The sequence below is a fragment of the Amblyomma mixtum genome, chromosome 5 (genome assembly GCF_055824585.1).
Source record: "Amblyomma mixtum isolate Tamu chromosome 5, ASM5582458v1, whole genome shotgun sequence".
NCBI classification, from domain to species: domain Eukaryota; kingdom Metazoa; phylum Arthropoda; class Arachnida; order Ixodida; family Ixodidae; genus Amblyomma; species Amblyomma mixtum.
The window spans coordinates 118,543,060-118,560,123 of record NC_143016.1 but is presented as its reverse complement, the minus strand read 5'-3'; the positions used below and the strand labels follow the sequence as shown (position 1 = coordinate 118,560,123).

Sequence of the window (17,064 nt, the reverse complement as noted above, 5' to 3'; positions counted from 1 at the left end):
TGGGCTCTGTTTGAAACACGTCTTGTGCGGAGTTAATGAGTGACGTGACACTGCTGCGTTGTGGCGACGGAAGATTACTTCAGTGTCTTACAGTTCTTTGAACGTGAGCTGGCAGCGCCTTCTTACGAACCTAGAAGAGTAAACGTACCGACATAAATGTTGATAATATAGCACAGGTGGTTTCCGGCGTGTTGGATATGTGAGGAAAGAACCTAAACTGTCGGCTAGTTCGGTTCCTGACAGGAAAAGAGAAGAAAGGACTTTAATCGGGTGATCCACTGCGCTAAGTTACCGAGTGCCTAAACAATTTCGGTCAAGGAAGGCTTAACATAAGTATATTGACAGAAATAGTTGAAGAACTTCAGCAACGAAACAGCAAATTTTGTTCTGTACACTCGTGATCATGAATATCCTCCAAGGCTACACATAAAGCCTGGGTTTCAGAGCCTTTTTGCACTTGTTCGCGCTTCGGCAATAGCTGACTAAGAGAGTGTTTTTAACCTCTAGGTGGCAATGAACCAAATGACCAAGCCAAACCATTTATGTAGTCAGTGGGCTGAAGGCTACTTGGGGCAGAATAATTCGAATGGCGAGGAGCAGCACCTGATCACAAATAGCCAGCTAGTTTTTCCCACAGCTTGTTTAATCGGCGCGTGGCCTTAATTCTGGAGTAAAGTCTGGACCGCTCAGACCAACTCTCTCGCTTTCTAAGAAGATATTTGCATTCACGATGGACGACAGAAGTCTGAGTCAGTATTCAGCAGGTTGTTTAGTACAAACAAACTACCAGAAAAAATTTCAAGGCACTCATCGCGTATTCGTGACATGGTTGAGAACGGTCCTAGAGGAAACACGTTGTAAACATTTGGTTTTGCTCTAATAACTTTGAAGCTTTGTTGAAAATAAATCAAGTTTGTAACGTGTGAGCGCGATAGCGGCCACTCGTCCCTGTTTATTTGCGCTATATTTTGGCCGGTGCAATATAACGATGCCTTCTCATTCCGTTTTTCTTACTGGCTCAAAAAACGCCATGCCCCGCCAACCGATGGGCATCAGCCAATGACGAAGAAGGAGCGCGAGGCTTTGCTGTGGCGTAAACCAATTACAAAAATGGGGAAAAAAAGGAAAATCGGCCCGGAATCGGAATGGAATCGTAACATCGTGCAGGTCTTGGTTTGAGACTGCATACCCTGTAATCAATGCCGATCTAAGCATTGACAAGGTAAAAGCACTGATGTAAAAGCACTGATGTAAAAGTTGGAAACCGACTGTCTTCTATTAAGTGCATCCGTGACATCAGCGCAGCCCTTCCATGCATTTGTGTTTTTGGATTTCGTTGGGATTGTTACAATGTTACTGCTCGAGTGACGGGTATTTAATGAATAAACTGCTACTTGAACTGCCTTGGTTTGGTCTGACTAACGATTCAGATGTCTGCAATTGCGAAAGCTGTTAGTTCTCTCAGTTTCACGTGATAACTCACAGCTATTGCGAGGCTACGCTATGACTACTTACTCTCCCAGTTACGCGCTATTTTATAAGTGGTACTTCTAGGTATATGTGAGCCGAGTCGCCTGAATAATGTAACCACAGAGCGCCACCTCCCATCCACCTGTTTTATTATACTGCTTACAGCACTAGGGCGTTAGTAGGTAATCAAATAGCTTAGTAAACTGGACTGAGAACTTTATAGGACAATTTTGATACTGCTTGATAGACGCTGCGAACATAATTAAAAATGCTTATCACAGTGCTGTTAACGTGACAAGGGGCATTCGGCTTGGTCTCGCTAAAAGTGGCGCGAAAACGTTTTTAGCGAATAGAAGATTTTGAAGCATTGCGTGTTGTTTTCTTTGTGTAGCAAGTGAGCTCTTAGCTGGAGTCAAAAATATGTAGAAGTTTAGGCTCATTTTTCGCGACCAGCGTTAATCGGTTATTCGTAAGCAGCGACCAAGAAGGGTATTGCTATATATATTGAATTTATCGACCCTTCCGACACCGGTCGATTCCAGCTCGTCTTCATGATTATTTCAATGAAGACTGAGTTGATGCGGTGGAATATGGTGAACTGATGTAGTCTGTGTAAGGGTCCTATTTGAGCTCTGAAAAACACAATTATTTATTTTCTAATATAACAGACCTGTCGCAGTTTGCGCAGTGCGTCGAAGAGGAAGACGAAAAGCCTCTCTAGAAACTTGAGGAAAAGCTTTTCTGAATCGTTTCCTTCGTTTTTTTTTGTTCCACGCACTGTGAGAAGAGTCCGTCTTTTCTGAGTACCTAGTCATTCAGGAGTCCATTTTAACGAGGTGGCTGATTTCTAGGAAAAGTAGGCTCTCAGTGTCCCCGTAATAAATCCCGCCTCTCACTTTAACCTGTCAGAGATTTACCATTTACAGTGATTACAACGTATCTTAGCCAGCTTCCGTTATTGGTTGCTGAATACCACGCATTTTCTGGACTCAGCGCACCCTAGAAATGTCCGTTCATGTAAATTAATGCTGTGTTAGGCGTCAATGACGCTTTTTTCGGGGCAGAATCCCGCACCTAAATTTTTATCTATGCGGATGCGGGTTCGCTTCGACAAACCTTTGCGACATGCGCGGGGAGGTTGATTAATAGAATATTTTCTCCCCTGTGTCACTACCAAGTTCCTAGCTCGCCCGTTCGGTGCGAGTGCCAAGGGATTCTCATTAATTCAGTTTGCAAATGCTTTCCCGACTACATTATTAAATCTGGAAGGTTCCCTTGCTAACTTGGTTAAAAATTCCTCTGCATGTGTAAAAATTCCGTAATTGTTTCTATTGCACTTTAAGAATTGTTTTATTTGTTTCTATTTTTCCTCACTTATTCCTGCTAGTTTTCAATTACTTCCTTAATCTGCATTCTCAACTCTTGCCTATGTTTTTCTCGCAATCGCCTATGTGATTTTCTGTGGCATTCACTCCCCAAGCCCCCCGCGTGGTATGCCCGCGTGGGTATAGATCGTTATCTGCTGCGGTCAACAACAGCAGCGGCTGGGAGCCTGAGCGACGCCAGATCACATATACATTATGACGGTTTACGATCGACTTACGTTGACCTGCACTTAGAATAAACACCTTTGCACTTCATGGAGGTGCCGGTACTCGTTGTGGTCCTGATCTAGAAGTTTCGGAAGCGAACGTTATGCTAACAGGCCACAATGCAAGACGGTACGAGCCCAACGTCGACGCCCATCCCTTCCGCCAACCTGTGCTTTGGCCTTGAACGGCAGCGTGACGTTTCTATCTTTACCGACGCCCACGGCGTTGACGACTGGCTGGCCCCCTACGGGCGCGTAAGCAGTAATTAATGAAATAACTCCGTTAAGCAGAGCAAAGTACTCTCTTACCTCGCGGACGTTGAAAACCTCTGGTTTCATAACCACAAAGCCGACTTCCCGAAGTGGTTCTCCTTTAAAACAAACTTTGCGGACGTCTTTGGCCGCCCCGCCGTGCGAAAACTCCGCGCCGAGAAAAGCCTCCCTGCTAGAGCTCAGCAGAAGGAAGAACCGTTCACTAGCTATATCGTGGACACTGTCGACTTATGCAAGCATGTCGACCCATCCATGTCCGAAACGGAAAAGGTTATTCACCCTCTGAAAGGAATCGTTGATGACGCCTTTCAAATGCCCTTGGCAGAGCCCCACCATGGTAAATTGCGTAATCAAGATCTGTAAAAGCTATGACTTAAGCAAGCAACGTGTTTTCACGCGGCAGTCTAGTGAGACCGACGCAGGTTTGCTGGCTTGTTCCTCGGTGGATCGTCTTCCGACCCGTCTCTGTTGCTGCTATACGTCGAAGCATTTATCCGTGAACAAGCCGCCAGCCAGTTTTCGCTAATGCCTCACTTTCAAGACGCCGTCTACGCTATTCCGGACCACGCGCCATTTCTCAAGCCATCTCTTCGTCAGGTTATCCAGGAGCAGGTAGCTGAATTCCTGCGGTCGATCCATCCGCTTCTTCGTGTGACAGCCCCGCTCGCTCAGGCCGCGTACCTCACCGACCCTGAATTGTCTGCTCAATCTACTTTCGGCTCACCGTCACCAGTCTCGCTCCAAAGACGCCGACACCTCTACAAACCCGTAGCGATCACCTCACCTGCTACGCTTGCGGGCTCCCGGGCCACGTCACATGCTTTTGCCGTCAGGGTACGGATCGCTCTGGGGATTATGTGCGCCCGTAGAGATACGTCCCAAGGGTCCCTTGCTTACCGTCTCTTCTAGTTCGCCTACGGCTCACTCGCCGTACGTCACTAAGCACTCGCTTCACCTCACCCCCGTTCATCTCCTCGATGGTCTGTCGCCTGGCCTTCGTCCAAACGGAAACTAAAAGCTACAGGAGCAGACTGAAAGTAGTTCACGCGGCGCAGAAAAAAGGAAAACGCAGACTAGCTGGGAGCAGCTCGGAAGCTGAGCGACGCCTGAGCGCATTTACATCGTCACGCTTTTAACGCGACAGCGCAAAGCGTTGGCGGGTCGAGAAAAACCGGATTGGTCGAGAGGGTCGCAGGTCACAGCGACATGGCATCACTTGAGTAATAAAGACAACACAACGATCACACAGTATAACAGAGATGACGTCACTACATAATTCCTTGGTCTACAGGGTCGTAACCTCATTCCACCATCATTACGTATTGCGTCTGAAGGAAGAAAAGCAATTGTGGTGAAAAGAAAAATGTTCGAGGCCGGTCTCGAGCCGCTGCCCCTTGGGCCGCGAGCCGGGCGCGCTACCGCTCGACCCCTGAGGAACGTTTGTTTGGCTTGGTTAAAGGGAGGACTGGTGTGTATTGCGATAGATGAAATAAAAAATAAATATACAATAAAAAGAAAATGCAAACAGATTATAACAAAATGAAGTAAAGAACAGTGTCCGTGTCCGCGAAGTGATATGCAAAGAGGATCCCAGGTCGCTGAAGTGACCCTTTAACGTTATCGCGTCATATGCTTAAGGTGTAGCTTAAATGCCCCCCCCCCCCCCCCCCCATTTTTCTGTCGATGTCCGTTGATTTTCTCTTGGCATAAACACCTTTACAGTTTAACCTCATGGCCAGAGGCTTTACAGAGGTGAAGGGTGACAACATAAAACAAACAAAAAATGAATAAAATTGTACAAACAAGTTTCTGCTAATCATATAATGCTATTAAACGGTATATAAACATGGTGCCTAGGACAAATGGTGCCTTAATGGGGTGCTAAGCACGCACTCACATACAAGTTACATTAACGGACAAATGGGGAATACATTAATTCATAGCTAAAACGTTTAAGCTGTCTGAATCTGAATCTGTGTCCAGTACTTCACGCAGAGCTGATTCTTAGTTCACTCACTAGCACCGAGCTAAGTATAGCACAGAGGACTCTTCCATTGTTTCCTTGCTTTTATTTCAAGGAAACAGCCACTCTGTGGGTTCTGGGCCACAGTTCCATGATTTCTGGAGCATAGAACAACACTTGTTCGTGTTCATAATTCATACTTAAAAACACATCACATGTCGATAAGAAAGGGAGGTTATAGCAAACAATAATTCCGCTGCCGATATGACCTACCCCATGAACACGACACCTCGGCACATACACACTGCCCCCGCCGAGTGCAAGTGAGCCGCTCACATATAGGACAATGTACTGTTGCTGCTTTATGAGCATTCCATAAGTGTCCAGCCGATGCACACGGACGCGATTGCGTTGCTATGTACGGCGTTCTTCAGCAGTTGAAATTTCCATTATTATTCCGCGTTAATCATTTTAAGTCCATGAAAGCTGTAATAATTTTGACATTAGCTGCGGTGTCGTCGCCAGGCTTACGACGAGGAGCAACCTGAGCTGCTCTTGTAGATTTGAATCAAAAGTTTAGCTTGAACAAAACAAGTTCTCATTCAGTATGTACTAGTAGCTTGTTGCCGTCTAAGGTGGGAATAAAAAGAATGAAATGACATTGTCGATAGCCGAGAACGTGGTTTACCTCGTGGCGTTTATTCTTTTTGTCCTGAATGTGTGAAGAAAATTGATAGTGGTGCCGCTTGGCATAGTCTACTAGTGCACTTAAAATACAGAAACACAGGAGAGAAATCTTCGAGTTTAACAACGTGGCCATCGTATCTTGCATACAAAGTTCACTGGTTTGCGGGCTCAAGAGGCTACAAAACTATTTACGGCAATGCGAGCGTATCTCGCTGCGTTTTTTTATCGTATATGCTCATGTGTGGTCGAAACTTACAATAATGGAAGAAATAATGTTCAGCGCTGAATACAGCCGGTGAGTGAAGAAACTTGGACAGCTTTGCAGTACGCAAGTAACTAATATCTGGGATGAAAGCATGAGTTCACAGGTCGATGGCCTTAGATGCGCGATGGTTCTCAATACCAGAAATCACATCTCTGAGATGGATTCATGAGTTTTCCAGATGCACAGTTGAACGCAGTTGAAAATTCCTCCATATTCATCAAAGGGACGTTCACCCTGCAGACAAAATATGAATGGTTTAGTGTCAGAGAGTTCTTAGCGAATGGTTCAAATATCTGACTCCTCATTCAGGAAAGAGCAACATGTAAAGCCACGATAGTTGGCACATTTACGCTTTCGTGATTTTTTGTTTTGCCGCTGTTATGTCTTATTAAGCTAACCTGCGAAACTAACAAAAACGCATATTTCATTCGTGAATATTCGAGCTGTGACGCTCTTTGTACTAGAAGAAGGGCGAAGTTTCTGCTGAATTTTATTCACGGCAGTGACATTAGCACTATTGCGCACAATCTTCCATTTAGTGATAAGTCGAAAAGAGCAATGGTACCCAAAGGTTTAAGAGGCCGCAAGTTTCAAGAGCCCTTGGCGCTGTACGTGCAAGGATGGACTATCAAATATTGTTCGATATAGGCACACGTGACATGTTCGACGTCTATGGAACTTTCGAACGTCTATAGCTCGGCCACTCGAGCACTGCTTACAAGTAACGCACATTGATCGCTTTTCATAATTGGTTGTGCCGTGATGTCAATATTGGAATCGACACTCTATAGCCTTTATTACGTCCTTGGAAAGTAATAGCGCTACGCGTAAAAGGATAGACGAGCGTTAATAACTAACTAACTAACTAACTAACTAACTAACTAACTAACTAACTAACTAACTAACTAACTAACTAACTAACTAACTAACTAACTAACTAACTAACTAACTAACTAACTAACTAACTAACTAACTAACTAACTAACTAACTAACTAACTAACTAACTAACTAACTAACTAACTAACTAACTAACTAACTAACTAACTAACTAACTAACTAACTAACTAACTAACTAACTAACTAACTAACTAACTAACTAACTAACTAACTAACTAACTGACTGACTGACTGACTGACTGACTGACTGACTGACTGACTGACTGACTGACTGACTGACTGACTGACTAACAAACAAACAAACAAACAAACAAACAAACAAACAAACAAACAAACTGGCTGACTGACTGACTGACTAACTAAATAAATAAATTACGTATCATGTGCCACAGTCCAGTGTTGAAAATTTGACGGCATGTAAGATCATCGTTCCAGAATTGTACAGGGCCTATAACAGAGGCCGTATGAAGACCCCCTGATCTGATGATACATCTCTGAACACACAGGCGCTGTCGCCTGTTGTCTGCAGTGAAATGCGCAGATATATGGCCCGTATTCGATCCCGCGAGCTTGGACTCAGGAGTCATATGCCACAGCCACTGGGCCACCCCGGGGGGTCAGCACTGCAAACAGCATTAGTATACTAGATGACGACAGACGTATATGTTTGTTACTCTATTTTTTGTTAAAGTCCTTGGATTACACGACATATAATAATGATTTGAGTAGCATATGTGGTTATTAAAAAGAAGTGAGAAGTTCATTTTTTTTCAGAGAGGAAACGCAGAAAATGAAAGGTAACAGAATTACCTGTCCTGGGCGAACGTTTTCATATCGGCGCTGTCTTGGGATGAATCTCTGCAATAGCTCTGAAAAACATAGATGGAACAGATTCCTGGGATTAAGTGAATTCAGTATAAACTACCATGGTCCTTCTTCCCCGTTAGTCGCCGTGAGCCTCCCCATCTCATTATAAAGGTCAATCAATCAATCAATCAATCAATCAATCAATCAATCAATCAATCAATCAATCAATCAATCAATCAATCAGTCAATCAATCAATCAATCAATCAATCAATCAATCAATCAATCAATCAATCAATCAATCAATCAATCAATCAATCAATCAATCAATCAATCAATCAATCAATCAATCAATCAATCACTATTAATCAGGCTGTATATGCAAAGGTGATGCAATTATTAGATTTTTATAGCAAACAGACGTGAGGAGAATCGAATGTAGTCAGTTGCAGTTGGCCACCTCAGCAAAACCATTGAAGACTACGACGAACCACCTCCCAAATGGCTAAGAAGCGACGGATTTCAGAAAACCCACTGAAGACTACGACAAACCATTTCCCAAATGGCTAACTAGGAAGCGACAGATTTCAAGGGAGCACATCGCGCCTCCAGCAGCTGCAGTCGAGCTGTATTAGTGCTCACTAAACAGAGGATACACACATTGGATATGATTAGTACAGGTTTTTTTCGCAAGCATCTAAAAATTGCATAGAAATTCACATCTGCAAGAACAACTCTACTATATTAGTTATGCTTTGCTTTCCAGAAAGCTAATAAAATGACTAAATATTAACTGAACGCTGAAAGACAATGCAGTGTCCTCTGTCGTGATGCCGACATAAAAACAATAATAGATCTCCCAACCGCAAAACTCAAAGATAATCGATAATGCACGTATCAAGGTAGGTCTAACGCGATGGCCGATTAATTTATTAGAAGTTACCTAAGTTCTTTCTTCAAACGTAACTGAAAAACTTAATCAGGTTTAACCTGCGAGTCAGCACTAACAGAAAATATCGTACCAAGCATACATACAGAATGTTGGGCGCTAGCAAAGCCCTTTTTCCTTTTTTATTAAATTCGGTTGGCAAGTACCTTAGGCCAGAGAAGAGGCTGTATTCAGTGCATCCTAAGGTGGGCAGGTACGTTGGGTGTAAGGATAAACGGGGACATAAAAAAAGCGTTAATTTGGGAGAAAACGTTCTAGAACAAATGAGCTAAGAAATTTGCGCGAAATTACAAGTAAGCACACCCACTAAGTTTCGCATAACTGTACACGGTGGTTCTAGCCTGGTTTTCCTTCTGTACGTCCACATTAAAATTTTTTTGGCAGGCAACGTATCGATGCTGCCACTTTCACATTTAGTCGTATTCATGCGCAATGGCTAAGAGGCGGTTATTGCATGTTAAAAATGAAGCATAAAATTTATTTCTAAATGTTGTTCCCACGCTTTTTTTATAGGTAGCAGCCTTATCACTTCTGGATTATCAAGCCGTATGAGAGGCAAATATTGAAGTAATAATGCGGGCTAATCCAGAGGTATCGAGGAGCTTCTTGCTAAGAATCAAGAGATCGAGGATGAGAATCGAGGAGTATCATATTTTTTTTTTCAAACTCTTGTACGTGTAACTCGCAAATTACAGTTTTAGAGCGTCATAATGTTTCTGAACTTAGAATGATAGCCGCCATGCAGCACCACAGGTTTTTCGTCACGGGGGTTTAGCTGATGAGCATAATTTTTTTCTGCTTGTTCTCTTGTGTTGCGGTCAATGCTCGCCGGCGAGATGCACGTATGCTAAAAATGAAGCGAGAGAAAATTCGGGTACTTTGTGGCAGGGCAGCTCTGTACCACATTCTTCGCCTAAAGGTAAGGTTAAGGCGCACCACGTGTAGGAGAGCGGCACAACAGTGGGAAACCGAGAAGGTTCAAAGCATTTTTGTAAACGCTACTCATTTACTTGCCAGTGTGTAGTAGGTGAAGAAAAGCTGGTCTGCGGTCATGTTCAAAGCAATCAAGCGGTAGTCTTTCCCAAAATATCGCTTAGTGTAAAGTCTTTGCTGAAAGTCCTGGAAAAAAAACGAACCAAACAAGTGCCGCTAAAACGACATCCTACATATTCGTGTTGAACCGTTCTCGTGTAACCAGCGTATGGTGTAAAGCAGCACACCAGCAATACGTCAGACTGACAAGCAGATTAAATTAAATTGGGGATCTCGAGCACAGGCACAAAATTCTCCTCTGTTTATTCGCGCCTCACAAAATATTCACTGAAAGCTTACACTGCTGCCTGTCAGGAACATTAGCACATTGCGAAGGCGGTTTGTGAAGTCATAATGTGTTTGTTTTCCCGAGGCTTCAAGGTGTGTCAAAAGGCTCTCGCTTCGACACAACGTTACAAGGTTATATCTCCACCACAGCGGTCGCATTTCGAACTGGGAAAGGGGATAAACGCTCGTGTGCTTTGCCTTGTTAAGGTACGTCAAACTTTTCAAGTGCAGGTCACCACTATTTTTAAGGAAGAATTTTTCGGCTTAAGAAGTGTATACAGGCAAAAAGAAAACCAATTAGTTTTGCGGCGCAGAACGCTAACGGGTATCTTATTAAGGGATCTGAGAAGTTTTGTATCAAGCGGCTCGATAGGCAAAAACGGCCATGTAGAAAGACTAGGATTTTCCAGACAGACAGTCAAGGAATCGTAGGGTTCACATGTTTTTTTTTCGAAGATAAACATGAACACGTAAACGCAAGTAAGCAAAATATTACGAGGGATAAAATCTGTCGCCGCGAGTATGCTGAAGAACGCGCTGGCAGGCTCATTGCTTTGCGAAATTAACTTATTACGTGCGCAAAAGACCATAAAAAACAATTCTAGCTGCGTAATGAAAAGCGCTAAATTTGACTTCACATTTTCAGTCGTTCGAATAACGAACAAAAGACGAAAAAAAAAGAATGAAATCTGAAGTCTTAAATCTTAATGGTCATATCACACATTTTTGTTAACTATCAGGAGACGCATGCGCGGGTTCAAGGTTCAGCTGTCTTTTCGTCAGGAAATTAGTGAACGTTCACTTTCGTCGTTTACAGGGTTAGTAAAGCGATTCATATCTATTGACAGGCCGTAATGGTGCGGTGCATCTGCCAGCACGTAAGTGTCATACATACAGTGTCATACGCAAGTGTCATACATACATCTTACGTGAGGCGCAGTATTTGTATGGTTATGGTACATGCTTGTACATAATTTTTAACTAAAATCAAAGCCCTGTCTAAAGTGTGTGCTAAAAAAGGCAGATTCTTAGAAGCAGGCATTATGACTCAGGCGTTTCTAAAGGGCGGCTGGGTTTCCCTCTGCGTCTTCGTACTCGTGTGGCGTCATTCACCGAGGCTCCCCACAGAAAACGCCAGCATTTTCGCCAACTACCGCTGTTACTGTGCAGTTACTCTAAAAATGCGCAAACAAAGAAACAAATGGACTACTCTGGAGGCTCACCTCAAAAGCAATGCGGAGTGCCGCATTCTCTCCAATCCTCGTGAATATGTATGGCGAAGGCTGAAACGAGAGCGGTGACGCTTGGTTATTCACAGGAGGCGCCACTAATCGACAATTAGATTTGAAGTAGCATTCCGGGATTAGCGCAATCATTGCTGAGCCTTTTTCTGCCCACAGCTTGTTAAGTCGACATGTGCAGAAACCCACCGCTGTGCTATACCGCTCGCCAGGTAATATGATATCAATGTCCATGTGCTGTGCAATGGACATTAAAGAACTCAAGGTGGGGCAAATTAATCTCCTGGCCTCCACTATGCCGTCTCTTTGAGCCCTTGCAAACTTCTGGGAAACCGAATCCACAATACCATACCACACCATAGCACACCACGCCGCGCCGCACCGCGCCGCACCGCACCGCGCCGCGCCATGCCATGCCATGCCATGCCATGGCCCTACTGAAAAAAGTTTTATGAGGCAATAAACTCATACAGTTTATCATACAAATGTCATAGGGTTATCATACAAATCACATAAAATTATCATTCAAATGTCATTCATTTCTGTGAAATCATACAGTCATCATTGAGATATCATAGAATATCATACGAATTGCATAGATTGTATGATATTCTATGATATCTCTATGATGACTGAATGATTTCACAGAAATGAATGACATTTGAATGATAATTTTATGTGATTTGTATGATAAGTCTATGACATTTGTATGGTAAACTGTATGAGTTTATTGCCTCATAAAACTTTTTTCAGTAGGGATGCCATGCCATGCCATACCATACCATACCATACCATACCATACCATACCATACCATACCATACCATACCATACCATACCATACCATACCATACCATACCATACCATACCATACCATACCATAAAATACCATAAAATACCATACCATACCATAAAAGGAAAGGGAAAGCGAAGAAAGCATGTGTCATAGAAGCACAAAACTTCTAAAAATTACAAAAACGTATACATCACGTATCCTAGCACACATCTTTCAGCAGTCACTTGATACGGCCGAGATTCCCGATGATTGCAAGCTTGCTCATGTCTTACCCATATTTAAAGGAGGGGATAAAGATAACCTGACTAACTATAGGCCCATATCTTTGACATCAGTTGTTTGTAAATTATTAGAACATGTTATATCATCACACATAATGAAACATATCACTGAGAATCATATCCTTCTTCCGAACCAGCATGGATTTCAGCGCGGGCGTTCTTGTGAATCCCAGCTGTTGGAACTGACTACAGACCTTCTTCACTGCAATCTGGAACAATTAATGCAAACTGATGCCATTTTCATCGATTTTGCAAAGGCTTTTGACCGTGTGCCCCATAATCGCCTGATATATAAAATGAACAGCGTTAACATAAATAATAAAGTTATTAAATGGGTAGAAGAGTACCTCCACAACAGATTTCAGTCAGTCATTATTAATGACATTAAATCCTCTCCTCAGTCTGTCAAATCTGGTGTCCCCCAAGGATCTGTGCTTGGACCAACATTATTTTTAATATACATAAATGATATTGCATCGAGTATTACATCATCAATCAGACTGTTCGCCGATGATTGTGTAATTTACCGTCCAATCTCTAATCTCACTGACTGTGTAATGTTACAGAATGATTTGACTAAATTAGGTAGGTGGTGCTCTGAATGACAAATGACCATTAACACAAGAAAAACTAAGTTAATGCCTTTTAGTACCCGCTGTCACGTTTTGTCAAACACCTACACCATCAGTAATACTGAAATAGAGTTTGTTACATCTTTCAAATACTTAGGAGTGTATTTAACCCCTACTCTGTCCTGGAGCACTCATACCAATCACGTTCTGACTGACACATATAAAATTTTAGGTTTTATTCGTCGGTCACTTCATAAAGCTAACAAAGATACACGACTAATTGCTTATACCACGCTGATCAGACCGAAGCTCGAATATGCGTCATTCATTTGGTGTCCTCATCTACAGTACCTTATTAACAAATTAGAAACACTGCAAAACAGGGCCAGTCGATTCATCGCGCGTCAGTACTCGCGTTTCTTAATTAAGCGTCTCCGTAATAAAAGAGAACCTTAACCTTCCTACGTTGGAAAGCAGACGTAAGATATCACGCCTTGCCTTTTTTCATAAATTATATTTTGACCCCACACCCTACTCCGTACCACTAATTAGGCCTGCCATGCGCACATTTCCTCGACTTGACCACAATAAAAAAGTCGAACCTCCATTTGCGCGAACTGACGCAGTCGGATTCTCGTTTCTTTACCTGGCGATAAGAGAATGGAATTCCCTCCCCCATTCTGTAGTAAACACTATTGATCGCGACCAGTTTCTTTCAATACTAAAAGATAGTGGGGCAGAGTAGGTATGTAAGATTTACCTTTTGATTTACCTCTCGTCTTTTGTTCTTTGTATATCTTTGTATTTGTATTGTGTTCTTTGAATTTATGCATTGTATTTTGATCTTTGTATTTCTTTCGTGATGTTCCCCCCCTATGTAATGCCCAGGTGGGCCTTTAGGGTAAATAAATGAAAAAAAAAATGACAAAGCAGTGAGAAGCCCAGTTCATCTTCATTAGACTGGCTACGCCCACCGCAAGACAAAGGCATCTCCCAGTTCTCTCCAATCAATCCTGTCCTGTGCCAGCTGCGGCCACCGTATTCCCGCAAACTTCTTTATCTCATCCGCCCAACTTTCTGCCGGCTCCTGCTACGCTTGCCTCTTTTGGAATCTACTCCGTTACCCTTAAGAACCATCGGTTACCTTGCCTTTGCATTACATGCACTACCCAAGCCCACTTCTTCCTCTTGATTTTGGCTAGGATGTCATTAACCAGTGTTTGGTCCCTGAACCGGTCTTTCTTTCTCTCTTACTCTCTCATAATGTTACACCTATCATTTCATTTTCCATACCTCACTGCGCTGTCCTTAAGTGGAACCCTTTTGTTAGCATACACGTTTGTGCACCATAGTGTAGTACCGGTGAGACACAGCTGTTGCATCTTTTCTCTTGAGGGATATTGATAAACTGTCATTCATGATTTGAGGGGATCTGCCGAATGCCCCCCACCTCAATTTTGTTCTTCTAGTTATTCCCTTTCATGATCCGGATCAGCGGTCACTACCTGCCCTAAGTGAACGTATTCCCTTACCACTTCCAGCACCTCGCTACCAATTGTGAACTGCTGTTCCCTTGCGAGACTGTTGAACATTAGTTTTATGCATATTAATTTTCAGACCCACAGTATTGCCCTGCCTAACTCGTTGATCATGTTTCGCAGTTCATCTCCTGGGTACCTTAGTAGGGCAATATTATCAGTGAATCGAGATCACTAAGGTATTTTCCATTAACTGTTATCCACAGCTGTTCCCAATCCAGGCCTCTGGATACCTCGTGTAAACAGGCGGTGAACAGCATTGGCGAGATCTTGTCGCCCAGCCTGACACCCTTTCTTATTGCAATATTGCTGACTTTATGGAGGACTATGGTAGCTGTGCAGTCGTTATCTTCCAAAATTTTTACATGAGGCTCTTCTACACACTGCTTCCGCAATAACTACATGACTGCTGAAGTTTCGACTGAGTCACATGCTTTCTTGTTACATAGGCGCAATATAATTTGGGAGGAACGTGCCCTTTGAAGCTCAGCATCCTTTGTCTCGTTGTTCCGGAAGAGTAGAAGGGAGACGTGTAAGGCGGCCAATGGCTACTTACGTAGTTTATAGGTTGGTACTGCTGCGCAAAACAGTCCACCTTTGTCTTCAGGGCCCCAGAAGCGGCATTTGTCCAGTAAACACTGTACGGATTGTAAAAATTTTCTGAAAATAAAAAAAGCGAAAAACGTTAACAACAACTCTCAACGCAAGCTTGTTTGAAAGAAGAACCTGAGCGTTTTTTCAGCTTTTTGTTCCAAGATTGCCGCGTTTAAACCACCGTGCTTCTTAACATCGTTAATGTTACTTCATGCCATTAGTCACTCAAGTACGATGCATTCCAACAATCCAGCCACTTATCGGGACCTCTAGCGGATTTTCTTTCAGTTCCTACTCTGCTTTCACGGAATAGCCTAGGAGTGACATTCGCGCGCGTCATTGTGCAGTGCCTATAGGAGGCCAGCAGGGTGAAAACTCTTTGAGCAACAAAAATCGCAATTTAAGCACAAGTTCACTTCCCTCTGACGTGAAGTTATGCACTCAGCTGTGCTCGCCTGCAGTGAATACTCGAGCGAGTTTACTTGAATTCTTTGTTTTTGAATGTATTTGTGGTGTAGGATTTAGAGATAAAGAGCGGTTACTTACACTGGATTATACTTAATATTTTACCGCTAAAACACTCGAGTTTACGCGGTTGCGTATACAGCTCGTTCGGTCGAAAAGCCGTCGCCGTGACCTAGGATTGTCAGGAAGGCCTCAGAAACGTGACGGAAATATTCCCAGAAGTTTCAAATGAAAAAGGAATTCGCCGGCATTGGGGTGAGAACCCCGGCTTTCTGTGCCAGGCGGGCTAGCAACGCATATGCCACAAAGTGTCGGTTCAAGCGTGTTACAGGGGCCACAAGTGAACGCATTGTAGTGTGTATGACAGTAAATTGCGTTGGAGATTTGCACTGATGTTACAGCAATTAAAAAATAAATTCAAATATAAATATGCCAATTAAGCCCCGCCGCGGTGGCTCAGTGGTTACAGCGCTCGGCTGCTGTCTCGAAAGACGCGGGTTCGATCCCGGCCGCGGCGGTTGAATTTCGAAGGAGGCGAAATTCTGGAGGCCGGTGTACTGTGCGATGTCAGTGCACGTTAAAGAACTCCAGGTGGTCAAAATTTCCGAAGCCCCTCACTACGGCGTCCCTCATAGCCTGAGTCGCTTCATGACGTTAAACTCCAATAAACCAAATAAGCCAAATATGCCAATTAGCCGTCAGATAAAAAAGAAAAGGCGCTACCGCGTCTAATCTTAAGGCGAAGCTTAAGCGTCCTCCTAAATTTTATAGTCTGCAAATAGCGCTCTGGTTATCACAACTGAGACTTGTGGCTGACTGCCAGTCATATTTTTGTCCAAGCCACAGGCGGTTTGAAGACATGATACTTGTTGACGACTCACCGGGGAATACCCCCTGGAAAAGACACCCGGCCAGGCGATGCCCAATTCCAGGGACATGGAACATTCTGCGGAAAACAAATACATCACCAGTTAGCGCTTCGCAACGATTTTTAAAATTGACATTAGCTGCCATTGTCACTGCGGTTACTCCATTAGAGCCCATATGCATACTGACCGAAGCCCTAAAGTTTGGTTAATGGACGTGAATTTTATTTGGTGACTATATGTAAACGTGTTCCGCTCAAGATATTTGACAGAAACTTTTCCTCACACGGACTGCTTTCTAGCCCACTTATTCTTTAGTTTATGCGCCGTGAAAGCTACAAAGTTTGAATCATGCAGAGACTGCTCAGGAACGTACCTAGAAACTTGAGGTAATCGCCGGCGCTACCACACAGCCTCGCGCTATCACGGGACGGACAGATCGATCATGCGGCGCTAAGCATTCTATAATGTCCACCTGTGTACACTGACAAC

General features: G+C 43.4%; 1 protein-coding gene across 1 annotated transcript in view; it reads right to left on the bottom strand.

Annotated features, from left to right (window-relative positions):
* Positions 1-6,380: 6,380 nt before the first annotated feature.
* LOC149343465 (neprilysin-1-like) overlaps positions 6,381-17,064 on the bottom strand; it is a 35,646-nt gene continuing 24,962 nt past the window's right edge. The window contains exons 14-19 of the mRNA XM_089546979.1: positions 16,588-16,652; positions 15,204-15,307; positions 11,445-11,504; positions 9,916-10,020; positions 7,958-8,016; positions 6,381-6,483 (exon numbers count right to left, since the gene is read on the bottom strand). Coding sequence (XP_089403105.1) covers positions 6,381-6,483; positions 7,958-8,016; positions 9,916-10,020; positions 11,445-11,504; positions 15,204-15,307; positions 16,588-16,652 — 496 coding nt within the window. The remainder of the gene's footprint in view (positions 6,484-7,957; positions 8,017-9,915; positions 10,021-11,444; positions 11,505-15,203; positions 15,308-16,587; positions 16,653-17,064) is intronic.